The 16,182-nt window shown below is 43.1% G+C and overlaps 1 protein-coding gene across 6 annotated transcripts in view; it reads left to right on the top strand.

Annotated features, from left to right (window-relative positions):
* The window catches only part of unm_hu7910 (un-named hu7910), a 235,060-nt gene that overhangs the window by 184,480 nt on the left and 34,398 nt on the right, over positions 1–16,182 (top strand). For all 6 annotated transcript variants that reach the window (XM_087985915.1, XM_043689309.2, XM_087985917.1 and 3 more), the window contains 3 exons: positions 9,715–9,806; positions 13,171–13,257; positions 14,928–15,078. In XM_087985915.1, the coding sequence (XP_087842041.1) occupies positions 9,715–9,806; positions 13,171–13,257; positions 14,928–15,078 (330 nt within the window). The remainder of the gene's footprint in view (positions 1–9,714; positions 9,807–13,170; positions 13,258–14,927; positions 15,079–16,182) is intronic.

The raw sequence follows: 16,182 nt of genomic DNA, 5'->3' as shown, positions 1-16,182 counted from the left end.
GAACCTACCCCTAACATCTGTCCTATACCTACCCCCCCTTAATTTAAAGCTATGCCCCCTTGTAATAGCTGACTTCATACGTGGAAAAAGATTCTCACTGTCGACCCTATCTAAACCCCTAATCATCTTGTACACCTCTATCAAGTCACCCCTAAACCTTCTTTTCTCCAATGAAAACAACCCCAAGTGCCTCAGCCTTTCCTCATACGATCTTTCTACCATACCAGGCAACATCCTGGTAAACCTCCTCTGCACCCGTTCCAGTGCCTCCACATCCTTCCTATAGTATGGCGACCAAAACTGCACACAATACTCCAGATGTGGCCGCACCAGAGTCCTATACAACTGCAACATGACCTCAGTACTCCGGAACTCAATTCCTCTACCAATAAAAGCCAGTACGCCATATGCCTTCTTCACCGCACTATTTACCTGGGTGGCAACTTTCAAAGATTTGTGTACATGGACACCAAGATCCCTCTGCTCATCCACACTACCAAGTATCCGACCGTTAGCCCAGTACCCCATCTTTTTATTACACTTACCAAAGTGAATCACCTCACACTTAGCTACATTGAACTCCATTTGCCACCTTTCTGCCCAGTTCTGCAGCTTATCTATATCCCGCTGTAACCTGCCACATCCTTCCTCACTGTCTACAACTCCTCCGACTTTTGTATCATCCACAAACTTACTCACCCAACCTTCTAACCCCTCCTCCAGGTCATTTATAAAAATGACAAACAGCAATGGTCCCAAAACAGATCCTTGCGGAACACCACTAGTGACGGCACTCCAAGATGAACATTTGCCATCAACTACTACCCTCTGTCTTCTTCCAGCTAGCCAACTCCTAATCCAAACCTCCAACTCACCCTCAATGCCATACCTCTCTTACCCTACCTGGAGTTAACCCATCTATGTGACTGTATCTGAGACTCCCCCCCCCTTCCTATGACTGCCATCTATCACATATTGTTGCTTTTGCAAATTCCTTATCGCTTATCTGTCTCTCCAACTGATCCACTCGGTCTGATAAGATTCGCATCCAACAACATTTATGGCAGATATAATCCGCAGTAACCCTTAAACTCTCTTTAAACTCCCACATCTGACAAGAAGTACATATCACTGCAAAGGCCATTTTTGCTCCTTCACAATCTACAGACCCAGAAAATAACCCTGTCTTATTCCTCAACCGAACATTGCCCCAGGTTAAATTAACAGCTATGGCTTATATTTTAAGTTTAATCAAGAGACTTATCTCCAAAAACACATAATCAAGAAAGAACCCACTGTACTCACTAATACAATCCACCTAACCTGCACATCTTTGGACTGTGGGAGGAAACCGAGCACCTGAAAGAATCTCCTGCAGAGGCAGGGAGAATGTGCAAATTCCACGCAGACAGTCACCCAAGGGTGGAATCAAACCTGGGCCCCTGGAACTGTGAGGCAGCAGTGCTAACCATTGTGCCACCTACAAACTACTGTGCTGCCTGAAAGTTGTCCAAGTCTTACTGCTTGGTGGAAATGGTGATTTCTACATTGGAGTAATTGTGAATAGAACTAAAGACTAATCTTATGTGGAAAATCATTGATAAAGCAGCTAAAAAATGATTGGAAACAAGTCTGAAGAACTTCTGCAGTGAGTAAGAATAGACTAGAATAACAATTCATTAGATTGGATTGTTTTGATTTTAGTGAACATGGCAAATCTAAGTAGTTTTCACATGATTGTGTTGATGTCATCATTGTTGTTGTTGGCAAGAGGCATGGCTATTCTGGGGCACAACTCTTTAATACTAAGGCTGGGATGTTATGTCCTGTAGCTTTTACTTTACTGAGTTCACTCAACCATTTCCTTGTATCCTGGTGAGTTAGTCGAATTAGCCCGTTTTATTCTTTGACTTGCATGGTGGTTTGATGTAACTGAGTGGCTTGCTAGGCTACCTTCAGCTAGTTAAGAGTCAACCACGTTGCCCTAAGTTTAGATTCGTGTGACAACAGACTGGTAAGAATAGCAGAGTCCATTAGTGACCTGTATGATTTTATCAACAATCCGCTAGTTTTGCGCTCAGTATTGTTCATTCTTACTTTTTATTCTAAAGTTATTCATTAATTGCATTTAAATTCTCTGCCTGCTATGGTGTGATTGGAATTCTTTATTTACTACAGAGAATACTAACAATGTTCCAGTATTAGCTGCAAATCAGGACTTGGAAGGAAAAGAGGAAAGTAGTGAAATTAGAGTCATGTGGGAAGTGATATTCAGTTCACAGCTCCAGCAGTTTACTTAAGTCTCCAAATCCTAGAGATCGACAGCACAGAAAAAGACTGATTGGCCTGTCGTGTTCTTGCTGGTTAAAAGCAACCACCTAACTATTCTCGCTCCATTCTCCAACGTTTGGCTTAGAACCTTGTCACACTTGGTATTGCCAGTGCACATTGAAATAATACTTATGAGGGTTTCTGTCTCCTCTTCCCCCTCTCTCCGCCCCCCCCCCCCCCCCCCCCCCCCCCCCCCCACCTTACTGACATGAGTTCTGGATTCTCATCACCCTCTGGGTGAAAATGTCTTTCCTCACATCCTGTCTGAACCTTTGCCCCTTACCTTAAATCATGTTCCTTGGTCACTCATCCCTTCATCAAGGAAAAGGTTTCTTCCGGTCTATCCCATCTATTTTATACATCTGAATCATGTCTCCTCTCAATCTCCTCTCCAGTATGGATAAAAAGGGACCCAGTCTGTCCAATTTGTCCTCATAACTGAAACTGTTCAAAGCAAGAAGCATCCTGGTAAACCCCTCTGTACCCTCTCCAGTGCTATGACATATGACTATAACTTGGGTTCCAAAACTGTACACACTACACTAGCTGTGGCTAACTAATATCTTATACAGTTTAAGTGTGGTGCTGGAAAAACACAGCAGGTCAGGCAGCAGGAGAGATGATGATTCAGGCAAAAGCCCTTCATCAGGAATGAAGCTGTGAGCTGAAAGGGTGGTGAGATAAATGTGTGGGGGGAGGGTTGGTGGGACTGGGGTGGGGGGAGGTGGGGGTGGGTGGAGGGTGGAGAAGGTAGCTGAGAGCGCAATAAGTGGATGGAGGTGGGGGGTAATGGTGATAGGTTGGAGGGGAGGGGGAGCGGATAGGTGGAAAGGAAGATGGACAGGTCATGAGGGTGATGCTGAGCTGGAAGGTTGGATCTGGGATGAGGTGGGAGATGGGGAAATGAGGAAACTGTTGAAATCCACATTGGTGCCCTGGGATTGGAGGGTCCTGAGGCAGAAGATGAGGCATTCTTTCTCCAGGTGTTGGGTGGTGAGGGAGTGGCGATGGGGGAGGCCCAGGACCTGCATGTCCTTAGTGGAGTGAGAGGGGGAGTTGAAGTGTTTGGTCATGGGGCAGTGACATTATGATGCCAACAGTTCATCAACTTCACCAACACATTCCGATCTTAAATTCACCTGGGCCATCTTTGACACCTCCCTCCCCTTCCTGGACCCCTCCATCTCCATCAACAGTGATTCACTCAACACTCGCATCTTCTACAAACCCACCAACTCCCACAGCTACCTGGATTACACCACCTCCCACCCTGCTGCCTCTAAAATCGCTATTCCTAATTCCTCCACCTCCGCCGTATCTGCTCCCAGGAGGACCAATTCCACCACAGAACACACCCAGATGGCCACCTCCTTTAAAGACTGCAATTTGCCCTCCAGCGCACCTCATCCATTCCTGCACCTCCAAACTCAACCCCACCACTCTACCACTCCAAATGCAACAAGGACAGGAAACTGCCCCCCCCCCACAGGTTCTCACCTTCCATCCCACCAACCTCCGTGTACATCGCATCATCATCCGCAATTTTGGCCACCTACAAATGGACCCCACCACCAGAGATAAATTTCCCTCTCCATCCCTATCCGCTTTCTGTAAAGACCGTTCCCTCCATGAATCCCTTGTCAGGTCCATGCCCCCCACCAACCCCCACCTTCCCCTGCCACTGCAGAAGTTGCAAAATCTGCGCCCATACCTCCCCTTTCACCTCTGTCCAGGGCCCCAAAGAAGCTTTCCACATCCATCAGTGTTTCACCTGCATTTCCACACATGTCATTTACTGTATCCGTTGCTCCTGGTGCAGTTTCCCTCTACATTAGGGAGACAGGATGCCTACTCACAGAGAACTTCAGAGAACATCTCTGGGACACCCGCACCAACCGACCCCACTGCCCTGTGGACGAACACTTCAACTCCCCCCTCCGTTGACGATGTGCAGGTCCTGGGCCACCTCCGTTGCCACCCCTTAACACTCGTTACCTGGAGGAAGGATGCCTCATCTTCTGCCTCGGGACCCTGCAACTACATGGCATCAATGTGGATTTCACCAGTTTCCTCAATTCCTTTCCACCCCCCCCTCCCCCCACATTATCCCAGATTCAACCTTCCAACTCTGTACCGTCCTCATGACCTGTCCCATCTGTCCATCTTCCTTCCCAGCTATCTGCTGCACCCTCCCCTCTGGCCTATCACCATTACCCCGACCTCCATCCACCTTTCGTACTCTCAGCTACTTCTCTCCCTCCCCCCCCCCCCCACCCCCCTCTCATTTATCTCACCACCTCCTTGTTTCCCGGCCTCATTTCTGATGAAGGGTTTTTGCCTGAAATATCGACTTTCCAGCTCCCCAGATACTGCCTGACCTGCTGTGCTTTTCTAGCGTCACGCTCTCAATTCTAACCTCTGGCATCTGCAGTCCTCACTTTCACTACTTATACAGTTCCAGCTTAACCTCCCAGCTCTTAAACTCTCTGCCTTGGTTAATAAAGGCAAGTACACCATATGCCACTTTAATCACTTTCTCTACCTGTCCTGATTCCTTAAGGACCAGTAGAGATGCACCCCAAGGTCCCTCTGATCCTTAGTCTTCCCAAGGTCTGGTCATTAGCATAAAATCATAGAATCCTTGCAGTATGAAAGCAGATCATTCAGCCCATTGAGTCCACACTGACCCTCTGAAGAGCATCCCACCCAAACCCATCTCCCTATCCTATCCCTGTAACCCTGCATTTCCCATGGCCAGTCCATCTAACCTGCGCCTCTTTGGACTGTGGAAGGAAACCGGAGCACCCGGAGGAATCGCATGCAGACATGGAGAATGTGCAAACTGTATATCCTCAATTTGTTTGACCTATCTAAATGCATCACCTTTCACTTATCCAGATTGAGTCCAGAAAGACTTGATCCTAGGATCTTAAAAGAGGTTGCTCATGACTTGGTAGACACATTGGTGTTATCTAAAATTTCCTCGATTCAGGAAAGGTTCCATCTAACTGGACAGTAGCAAATATCTCCCTGTTCAACGATTTGTAATGAATGAGTGAAGGTTGGGTACAGTGAGGGAGTAGGCCAGCAGTAAGTGGATAAGACTTAGCGTGGGACAGAGGTTGAATCCAAGGTAAGTTGTTGGTGATTCAGGGATGTCAGGAGAGATCAATGGGGAGTCTGGGGTCAAGTTGGAAGGGGTCGGGTTATGTCCAAGGACATTAGGTGTGGCACTCAGAGGGTTGGGGGATAGGGTCAACTGAGGTTGAGTAATTGTGCCTGGGGGGAGGGATTGTATACGTAGGTGAACTCTCAGTTGATTTGGGAACCTTTTCAGAGGCTTCAAGATGCTGAGTCACTGTCCATTGTTCAGACTTCTCAGACGGTTCCCACAGAGACAACTGTGTCAGGACCTCCAAAAGTTCCCAATGTGTAATTTCTAAATACATGCTGAATTCCTAAATACAGTTTCCTGAAGAAGGGCTTATGCCTGAAACGTCGATTCTCCTGTTCCTTGGATGCTGCCTGACCTGCGCTTTTCCAGCAACACATTTTCAGCTCTAAATACATGCTGCCTAGTTTTATACTATTTAATCAATAAAATTGGAAGCTTAGGAACATAAGCTGACAATGAGGTACATTATGTAAATTTTTAAAAGTGGCATTTAATTCGGTGTGTGCATAGATTGGCTAGTTTCTGAATGTTGACATTTAATAGTCCAGCAGGGAAGGGGTTAAGCACTAGTATAATTTTAGTCATTAACTACACACCCTTGATAAAAGCAAAAATTAATTTAGTATGTCACAAAATTAAACTTTTATTTGCATAAAGCTTTGATTTCCAGAGTTGGTTAATTTTCATGTCAAAATAAATGGTACAACACCAGTGTGATTTAAGGAATAACTCCAGAGTAGGTCCATTTAATTATTGAAGAGAAATTAGTCTGAATCAGCTGTCCAGAGGGACTGCTGTTCATCATCTGGTAAATGATTCATGTGTCCAAGTGAGTATGATGTGCAAGATTTGATCTTTAAACCCAATCCTCAACATGGCAGCATGTGTCATAAGTGCATTAATTCTCCAATGAAACTTCAAGTCTTCTAGGAGTAGCTATTTCTGAGTAAATTGTTGCATATATAAATATTAATGCTGATGCTCCTTAACCTAAGAAGTTGTAAGTTTGGTAGCCGTTAAGTTTGCCATGTTTCAATTAGGTTTAAATGTTAGTAGCTCAATACGTAGAGGTGTAGGTGGACACTTCCCTCCTGTAAGATGCATTCACTGTGCCATGTGCAAACTAAAGGACACATGGTTCCTCGACAGCTGCATATGCAAGACCCACCAAGAGGTGGAACAGTTTCAGCTTGAACAGCAATTTGTGATTATGCAGTTTATCTGCTAGAGCATGTTTCAAGTAGTCACCTCACCGCTTCAGTGAGAGATCAGGAATCTATAACCATAAATCAGTTAAAGACCAGGCAAATAGTAGTGCCCTGAGTGTATCGTGTTCTTTAACCAGTATCCAGTTCTGAAAATTGAGGCTTTGATTCCACCAGGGTTTTACAATCTAAGCCAAAACCGTGGTGGGCAGATGGGAAAAGGTCTGGAAATGGTACTGATAGCGAAAGGACATCCAGTTACTCGGAAAGTAGCAAGGTGTTTCGACTTAACCAGGATGCTATGACCTTCCAAGTTGTAAAACTTTGTGATGGTGATAGCCAGAGATCATGGTGCTGTTTGATACCAGTGACATCAGTAGAAAGATGATGGTGCAGGTTAAAATAATGATTTTACTCATTCATGGGAGTAGGACATCCCTGGCTGGGTCAGCATCTCTTGCCCATGCCTGATGGTTAAGAGTCAACCAGATTGCTGAGTCTGGAGTCGCATGTACTCCAGACAGGTGAAGATGGCAGTTTACTTAAAGGGCATTAGTGAACCAAATAGGGTTTTCTGACGATTGACAATGTATTATTTGTAAGATTCTCAATTTCTGATTTTTGTCGCGTTCAAATTAACTGTGTCAGGACCTCCAAACGTTCCCAATATATAATTCCTGTATACATGCTGCCTAATTTTATGCTGTTTAATCAATAAAATTGTAATCTTAGGAACATAATTTACCTCATTGTCAGCTTGTTATGTAAATTTTTAAAAGTGGCATTGCCATGGCAGGATTTGAAGCTGGGTCCCCTGCACATTACCTGGGTCTCTAGATTAACAGCCTAGTAATAATGCTATTAGGCCATCATCTCCCCTGTTAAAGTTATTAAAAACTAATCTCAGGATTGCTAATGTCACTCAAGTGAGTTCAAAAAGAGCTGAATGTATGAGTGGGGAGATGAGCATTCCTGCAGAATGTTCAATGGGGCTGGGTTTAGAGGTCACAAGGACAGGTTGCACCTTAACAGGGCAGTATCAGCACAGGGTTTGCTGGTACACTGGATTGGAACATATCAATGGTGGATTGGAAACAGCTACTTGAAGTTAAATTGGGCTAGGTGCAGTGGGAGATATCAAAGGAGAGAAAAAGGGTTCAGTGCAGAAGCTGCCACAGTGAGCAGGTGTGAAGCTTCCAAACTGAGATCTTTTACTTCCCCACCTCACACTCTCTCCCTCCCTCTCCATCCCTCCCCCCCCCCCCCCCCCCCCCCCCAACCCCCACTTCCCTCTTGCTCTTGCTCATGCTCTCTCTTCACTCGCTTGCGATGCCCCCTCACCCCATGTCGAACAGCATACCGTGTTGGATGTAATGGGAAAGGCAAAGTGCCACTTCCTCAAAGCATATCTGAGCTTTGAAGCTGCCGAGCTTTAATTAAACAGGAAATTAACATGCCCGACAGAGGCAAGGTAAACTCACGGATATTTTATAAATGCACCAAGTTAGAGGGTAACTAAGGAAAGCTGGGTGGCAGGATGTGCTGTCATAAATACAGCCATCATAGATGCAAAGGTACCTCGGTACAAAATCTTAGGTGTAAATGTTAGGTTATACATTTCAGAGGTAAAAACAGGAAGGTAGATTATTATATGAATAGCTGGAAATTTAGGGAGGTGTATACCAGTTGCTGGAAGTGCAGGTGCAGAAGTCAAACTATATATTGAGAGGATTAGAGTACAGGAGCAAGGCTTCATCCTGAATGCCTTTTCCAGTGCTCCCACCTTGCACTGTAGTCTTCCTCTGCCCCCCCCCCCCCCCCCCTCCTCCTTTGTACCCCTCTGCTTTCCATCGCCACAAGGCCATCCCTTCAGCTGCTTGGACCCTATTGTCTGGAATCTCTCTCTTACACCGAGATAATAGAGGTTATTTCCTCTATAACCCTGTAAAACCCACCTATTTGACCTTTAGGTTTTTTTTTCCCTCTATTTCACCAATGTAAAGAAGGTTAGTTTCACCAAGATGGTGGGAGAATTATATCAGGAGGAAGGCTAAACAGATTGGGACTCCTATTTATGAGAGTTTAGAAGAATGCGAGGTGATCCCATTGAAACATGTCAGATTCTTAAAGGTCATGACAAAGTGCACACTGAGGAGGGTGTTTCCCTTTATGGGAGAGTGTAGGACCAGAGGGCACAGTCTCAGAATAAAGGGACACCACTTTAAGACTGAAATGACGATCACTGAAAATGTGGGTTTGGAACAACTGAGCAGTGTAGAAGAGGGGCTAAAAAGGCTGGCACCACACCAGAGAGAGAAGTCGCCAGGTCTAGAGGCGTGCATCCTAGATTGCTGAGAAAGGTAAGGGAGCAAATCGTAGAGCCATTGGCAGATATGTTCCAGGCCCCTCTGAATGCAGGAGTAGCCCCAGGGGACTGGAGGATTGCAAATGTGGCACTGTTTAAGAATGGGACAAAGTCGAGAGAATCAACGGTTATGGGGAAAGGGCAGGAAAGTGGACATGAGGAATGTTAGATCAGCCGTGAATTGTTGTTCTATTTCTTTTTGTCTGAGCACTGTTAGCCCAGAAATGTCTGAAGTAAATGTCAGCTGTTAGACTTTCTGATCTGTGTAGTTCACAACTCCTATATTTGCTGTATGAATTAATTATGCTGATATTTCATTTATTTTCTCTGACTCTCTGAACATTTCCTGCTAAAATCTTTGCTTTGTTAGGAAGCTCTTGTGAAAAGCTTATGTATGAGCAGACAATCTGAGCTGATATACCTGAAAATGCTGCATTCCATTAGGTATTGATAACATATCTCTGGGAGTTCTGTCAATGTCCTGAAAAAGTTTTGACTGGAAAACATGAAATGGTCCAAACACGTTGGGCGTTTTATTTGTATGAAAGAAATTATAATTTCAGATGAGAGACATCACCATTTTTTTAACCTTCGGAACTGAGGCATCATTAAAACTTTGCTAACTCTTTCTGAATTAGGTCCAGCTAAGAAAAAGAAACCAAAGCTGCTGAACAAGTTTGATAAGATGATTAAGGTCGAATTGGATGCTGCTGAAAAGCTGCGCAAAAAGGTGGGCTGTAAATTCTCTACTTTATCTCCAAATGACCAAGTTACTGTGACTGGAATTGAGCAGCTATTTCAACACCAGTTGACTTACAGAAACACAGAAAATAGGAATAGGCCATCTGACCCTATGAGCTTGCTGTGTCCTGAAGAAGGGTCACTTGACCTGAATATTGACTGATTTCTCTCCACATATGCTGCCAGACCTGCTGAGCTTTTCCAGAAATTTGTTTTTATAACCCAGTCTAGGATGGCTTGTCCTCCAGTTAGTTCTTCAGTGTATTGACCCAGAAAACCATTTCATACACACTTCAGTAATTCCTCATCCATGCCATTGTTACTGATTTAACTCAGCTGGTTGGTTGGCAGGCTAAAATCACCTATAAATACAGCTGTGTCTGTATTGCTTGCATATCTAATTCTCTCTTTAATGTCTTACCCAACATTGCCATTATAGGAGTCTGTATACAAACCCCACTATCATTTTCTGCCCTTTTGTGTTTCTAAGCCCTACCCACACAGATTCCACTTCACTGGAGCGGTTATCGTTTCTCACTATTGCGTTAATGTCCTCTTTTACCAGCAATGCTGCTCCACTTCTGTTGCTTCTTTGTCCTTCTCAAAGATGTATACCCCTGGAAATTCAGTTCCCATGCCTAGACTCCCTGCAGCCACGTCTCCATAATCCCAACTATATCATACCTGTTCACATCACTAATTCATCCCCTTTATTGTGAATTGTCTGTGCATTAAAACAAAGCACCTTGAGTCTTGCTGCCTTAATATTTTTGGTTCTGTCACATTAGTTAGCACTGTGACTTCAGTTCTCTGCCTCCCACTTTCCTTCTGATTCTGATGCTCTGGACATTATGCTATTGAAATTCGTATGCAATGTTTTTCTTCATGAGAGTGCAGCTCATTTTTTGGGGTCTTTATTTTTCTACTGTTTTGGGTAAGTCAGCTAGAATGTAAATCTATTTGTAATACCAAATTGGAAAAGTATCTGAAATTAAAGAAGTGACGCCTTAACCCCGCCCCTAAATGAAATCTGAACCTTTGGGCGCCAATTAAACCAGGCTACCTGTGACATTTTCTGTTTCTTGGTGATTGTGCAGATTGCAGCAATTGCGTCTTAAAGTAGAGCAATTTTTTGTTGCTTTAACTGCTGTCTGAAAGTAGTGTCTTATGTAAATTACCATGTTTGCTTTAAACTCTAAATCGATGACACAGTTTGTGATTCATGACACAGTGCCATTTCTGTAAGTGCTCACTAGCAGTTGTTGTTAAAGTCCATACCTGACCGGCCATATGACCTAGCAGTGGACAACAGAATGAATAACAACATTTTGTTTCAAAAGTTAAAATGTACTGGGCCAGATCAAAGCCATCTTGAGCTTCCCATTATGAATCAAAGTTTGTTACCTCTCAATGTCTCTCTTCCAATCCAAATATGGAGGGGCACCTTTTGCTCACACTGTTTGCACTTTGAGTGTAATTTTGAAGAATATTGGTCCAGAAAACCCTAACCACCTTTTGATACATCAGAGAACATTCATTCATTGATTCATTAATAAGATGGCTTTCCCAATTCATCGACATTTTAACATTTTTGTAAAGTGATTGGTGGAGAGTGCAGTTTTGGCCACCTAACTCAAACCTTGCTGAAATGTAGTTATCCAATGTGATTGTCCAACTCCTGGATCAATTTCAGAGCCCATCCTAAAGTTCACCAGATCAGGTGATGGATTTGTATGCGATTAATGAGAAGTATATTGCCTGGACTGGAGAATTTTTGTAATGGAGATAGATTGGACAGGCTGGGGTCGTTCTCCTTAGAGCAGAGGAGATTGTGAGGGGGGCACGATTGAGATGTGTAACATTATGAATGGTGTAGACAGGAAGAAATTTCTCATCTTGATGTAAGAACCATAGTCTTGAGGTAAGGGGCAATAGGTGTAGAGGAGATTTGAGGATGGTGGGAATTTAGAATTCACTGCCTACAAGGGTGATGAGAGAGAAACTCTTAACATGGACTTATTTCACTGGAGCATAGGAGTTTGAGAGGTGACCTGATGAAGTAATGAGAGGTATAGATAGAGTTGGTGGTAGTTGTCTTTTCCCCGAGTTGGGGAAATTCCAAGACTATAGGACACATTTTTTTGAGGACAGAGATTTTAAAAAGACATGAGGCAAATATTTTACACAGAGGGTGGTGGTTCACGTGTGGAATGAACTTTCTGAAGTGGTGGATGTGGGTACAACCATAACATTTAAAACGCATTTGGGTGGCTGTATGAACAGGCAAGGTTTGGAGAAATATGGGCCAGGAGCAGGCAGGTGGGACTAGTTTAGTTTGGGATTATGGCTGAAAATGTGTTGCTGGAACAGCGCAGCAGGTCAGGCAGCATCCAGGGAACAGGAGAATCGACGTTTCGGGCATAAGCCCTTCTTCAGGAATGTTCATAGTTTGGGATTATGGTCAGCATGGACTGGTTGGACCGAAGGGTTTGTTTCCATGCCGCACAACTCCATATTTAAGTCAAGACATACAATGTTATGGGCTAAGTGCCTGAAAATGGGATTTGATTAGGTGGTGGTTTTTGACTGGCACAGACCCAACAGGCCCAAGGGCCTTTTTCCTCTGCTATAGTGTTAGAAGGAGTGTCTGACAAATTAATACTGTTCAATCAGGAAAGGTAAAAGAAGCAATCTTGTATACGTTCATAGTCAATGATGTGGAAAAGGTAAATTCAGAATATTACTTTCCAGTATATTGTGAAAGCATGACAAAGAAAGACACAGGTTAATATCAGTTTAAAGTCAAGTTAGGCTGATATCAGGAAATTCTTCCCCTATCAATATGTGAACTGGATTCACAGAATCATTTATGAACCAATTAGATGGTACAGTGAAAGCTGTAAGATGTTTCCAGATAAATGAATGAAGATGCTTGGAATTACCTTGAGCCATAATTTTAGTAATCCTTTTAGCGGCATATTATTGAATGCTTATGAAAATCCAGAGGGTGGTCTTTGTGTGAAATGAACTACCAGAGGAAGTAATGGATGTAGGTATAGTTTCAACATTTCAAGACATTTGTATAGCTACATGAATATGGAAGGTTTAGAGGATTATGGGTCAATTGCAGGCAAATGGGACTAGTTTAGTTTGGGAAAATGGTTGGCATGGATGAGTTGCACTGAAGGATCTATTTCCACGCCGTATGACTCTATAACTACAGATAGCAAGATTTAGCAAGTTTGAGTAATGTGACTTTATTTAAACTTGTGGAATGACTTGTATATATTGCTGTGGAATTCACAAAATATTTTCTTTCCACTAATATTAAACGTCCTCTCCCTTCCCCTTAGGGTAAATCTGAAGCAGCGCTCCAGGCATTTAATGAAATTCTGAAGAGCTATCCCCACAGTCCTCGAGCTAAATATGGGAAAGCCCAGGCAAGTAGAATATCTGTTACAAGTTCATTCGATGGCTCTTATTTGTTTTATTTTTATTTTAATGTTGAAAAATGACCAAGGGGGTGTGTTCTATTGTAATCTCTCACCATTACCATGGGATAGATGGTTTCCCTGTTTTTCTTTTACCCCACTGTCAGCTACATAAGAGGGGATGATTCCATGAGTATGCCTTTCTATAATACCTCTCCAAAGTAGTTTATTCCTTCTGTAAGCCTAGAAGATGGTGCTAGCAGGCAAATACATTGAGGGGAGTGTGCATCCTCCCTAACTAGTCTTGAACCGATTCCCCACATGTATAGTTCCAGGATGGTAATTGAGACAAGTCATGTTCCTTTTCATAACTAAGTACATAAGTTGATTGGGTATGGTAATCGGTGAAAAACATTTCTCGGAGGGACCTCACTTCCACTACAGGTACAAAGAACTATGTTTATGTTCAATGTCTGAATTACTGTGACATTTTGCCAATTATCTGTAGCCCTGCCATTGTTTTCGGGGGGTGGATGGAAGTGGACACAACACGGAAGCTGTCGAGGGTTGAGTTGCCTGTTTTGGAGCAATAAATGGGCAGAGAGGATTTTGTTTTAAAGAAAACAATATAAGAAAGGCTGTGTTATTGGAGAGCGGGCTGTCGCACAAGAATAGAGTGTTGCAGTGACATATCACTGTCCAGTGATGCTATGGGACACTGCCAGTATGTTTTGCAATTGTCTGTCAAGCATGGGTGTGAGACTGTGCTATGCTACTCTCCATGACAAAAACATGGGTCAGAAATCATCAAATTATTCCATCATTTACTGACTTAGCTTTTAAGAACTAATTATCATGAAATGAAAGTGGGACAGGACATGTGTATGCTGTTGCTGACATCATTGTGATCGAAATGTGGTGATGTCAGAAGAGCTTCCACAGCCGAATTCTGCAACTTATCACAGCTAGCTGCCTCTGCACCTGTCATTTCTCAGCCCGTGTAATGTTCAGACTAATCACTCTCAATATAAAAATGGACTGGTAAAGATTGGCATGAGTGACACCAGTAGCATGAATTTGATTCCTGCATCAGCTAAGGTGACCACGAAGGGCTCTCCATCTCAACCTCTCCCCTCGCCTGGAGCACGGTGACCCTCAGGTTAAACGACTGTTGGTCGTCTCTCTATCTCTTTCTGTCTCTCATGAGAGAGCAGCCCATGGTCCACTAGTGTCTTTACCTTTATGCTAGACATCTGTTTTGTTATGCTGTGATGCTATCAGGTGTGGGTTCATTTCCCATACTTGCTGAGGTTACCATGAAGGACTCTCCTCCTCAACCTCTCCTCTTGCCTGAGGTGTGGTGACCCTCAGGTTAAACCACAACCAGTCACCTCTCTCGAACAGTTGCCCTATGGTCCTCTGGGACTATGATGACGTTATCTTTTTAATTTACCTCGACACTTGACCATTAACTCTCATAATGGGAAATGAAAGTCACAATCTGTCAAAGTATTTTCAACAAAGATTTTATCATTAAGAGACTCTTTTGTCTCACATTGTGGACTGCTATCTGAATTGACAGCATGAAAGCATTCTGAAAGGTTGCTGTGTATTGATGGAACTTGCAATGGACTAAGAACTGTACTGTTTAGGTTTTAATACTTTGCAATTTCTTTCAGTCTGAAGATGATTTGGCAGAAAAAATGCGAAGCAATGAGATACTTCAGAGAGCAATAAATACCTATGGAGAAGTGGCTGACATGCCGAATCCACCTGCAGACCTGGTGAAGTTAGCAATAAAACGACAAGCAAACAGGCAGCAGTTTCTAGGTGAGAAATTTCATTATAAACCTTGAATAGCATATTGAAAGTTATAACTAATTTTTGTCAAACCTCAGATTATGAAGTTCAGGTTTTTTTGATTTTCCAATTTCAAATCATAAGTCAAATTGCCAGCTCAATATTCACTTTTCCTCTGGGTTACAGAAATGCAAAAGCTCAGACGAGAAAGGAGATTAGTAGGGCCAGCAGAGTAACTCCAGTTAGAATTTATTTATTGTTTTGTTAACATCTAGAATAAGCCAATAAAATGTCTGGAGTTATCCCCTAGGCACATGAAGGCCAGCACTCCATTTGCTGCTTTAATTACCTGCTACACCTGCATGCTAACCTCTTGTGATAAATGTGCAAGAACAGGAATACATCCAGATCTCTCCATGCAACTGCACTTTGTACTTTACTGGCATTTAATGTTTTTTTTCTAATCTTCCCCCAGAAGTAGACAACCTTAAAATAGTCCCATCTGTAATGTTTTTGCCCACTCCCCATCTATGCAGACCCATATCAATGCAGGCTATGTCCTCCTCACAGCTTGCTCACCCTTGTACTGAGTTTAGCATAGTGTTTGAAATGCAAAACAGCCATGAAGATTTCTTGGGCATGAAGTTGGGGTTGGCTGTTGTAAAGAGGGCAGAATTGTTAATAGGTGGTGTTCAAATAAGAAATTGGTAAGCTATAAAACCAGCTGCAACCCCTAAAGGGGAAGCACTCCAATTGTCTCAGAATAAACCCTGGCTAAGTGAAGAGACAGGCAACAACATTCAACTCAAAGATAAAAGCGTACAGAAATACCGAGTAACACTAGGGTGAATGAGGATGGTGCAGAGAGCAGCAAAAGGTGAAAAATCCAATAGGAAGGGCTACAAGCAGGAAATATCTTTTAATGAATTGCAAAAGATTTTAACAACAGCAACTTGATTGTTTTACAATAGTGTTAGGGAATAGAGCCTGTCAGAATTAATGTGAACCCCTTCAAACTGTTAATGCTGATATTGTCAATGAAATTGAGGTGAGCATGCTGAGTTTAAAGTGAGTCAGCATTTACAAAGAAGAGAGTATCCTTACACATTCTTAAGAAACTAATATCAAATCATG

The sequence above is a fragment of the Chiloscyllium plagiosum genome, unplaced genomic scaffold (assembly GCF_037043375.1).
Source record: "Chiloscyllium plagiosum isolate Xiang-an unplaced genomic scaffold, Cpla_swu_hap1 HiC_scaffold_4, whole genome shotgun sequence".
NCBI classification, from domain to species: domain Eukaryota; kingdom Metazoa; phylum Chordata; class Chondrichthyes; order Orectolobiformes; family Hemiscylliidae; genus Chiloscyllium; species Chiloscyllium plagiosum.
This window is presented reverse-complemented; position numbering and strand designations above follow the sequence as displayed.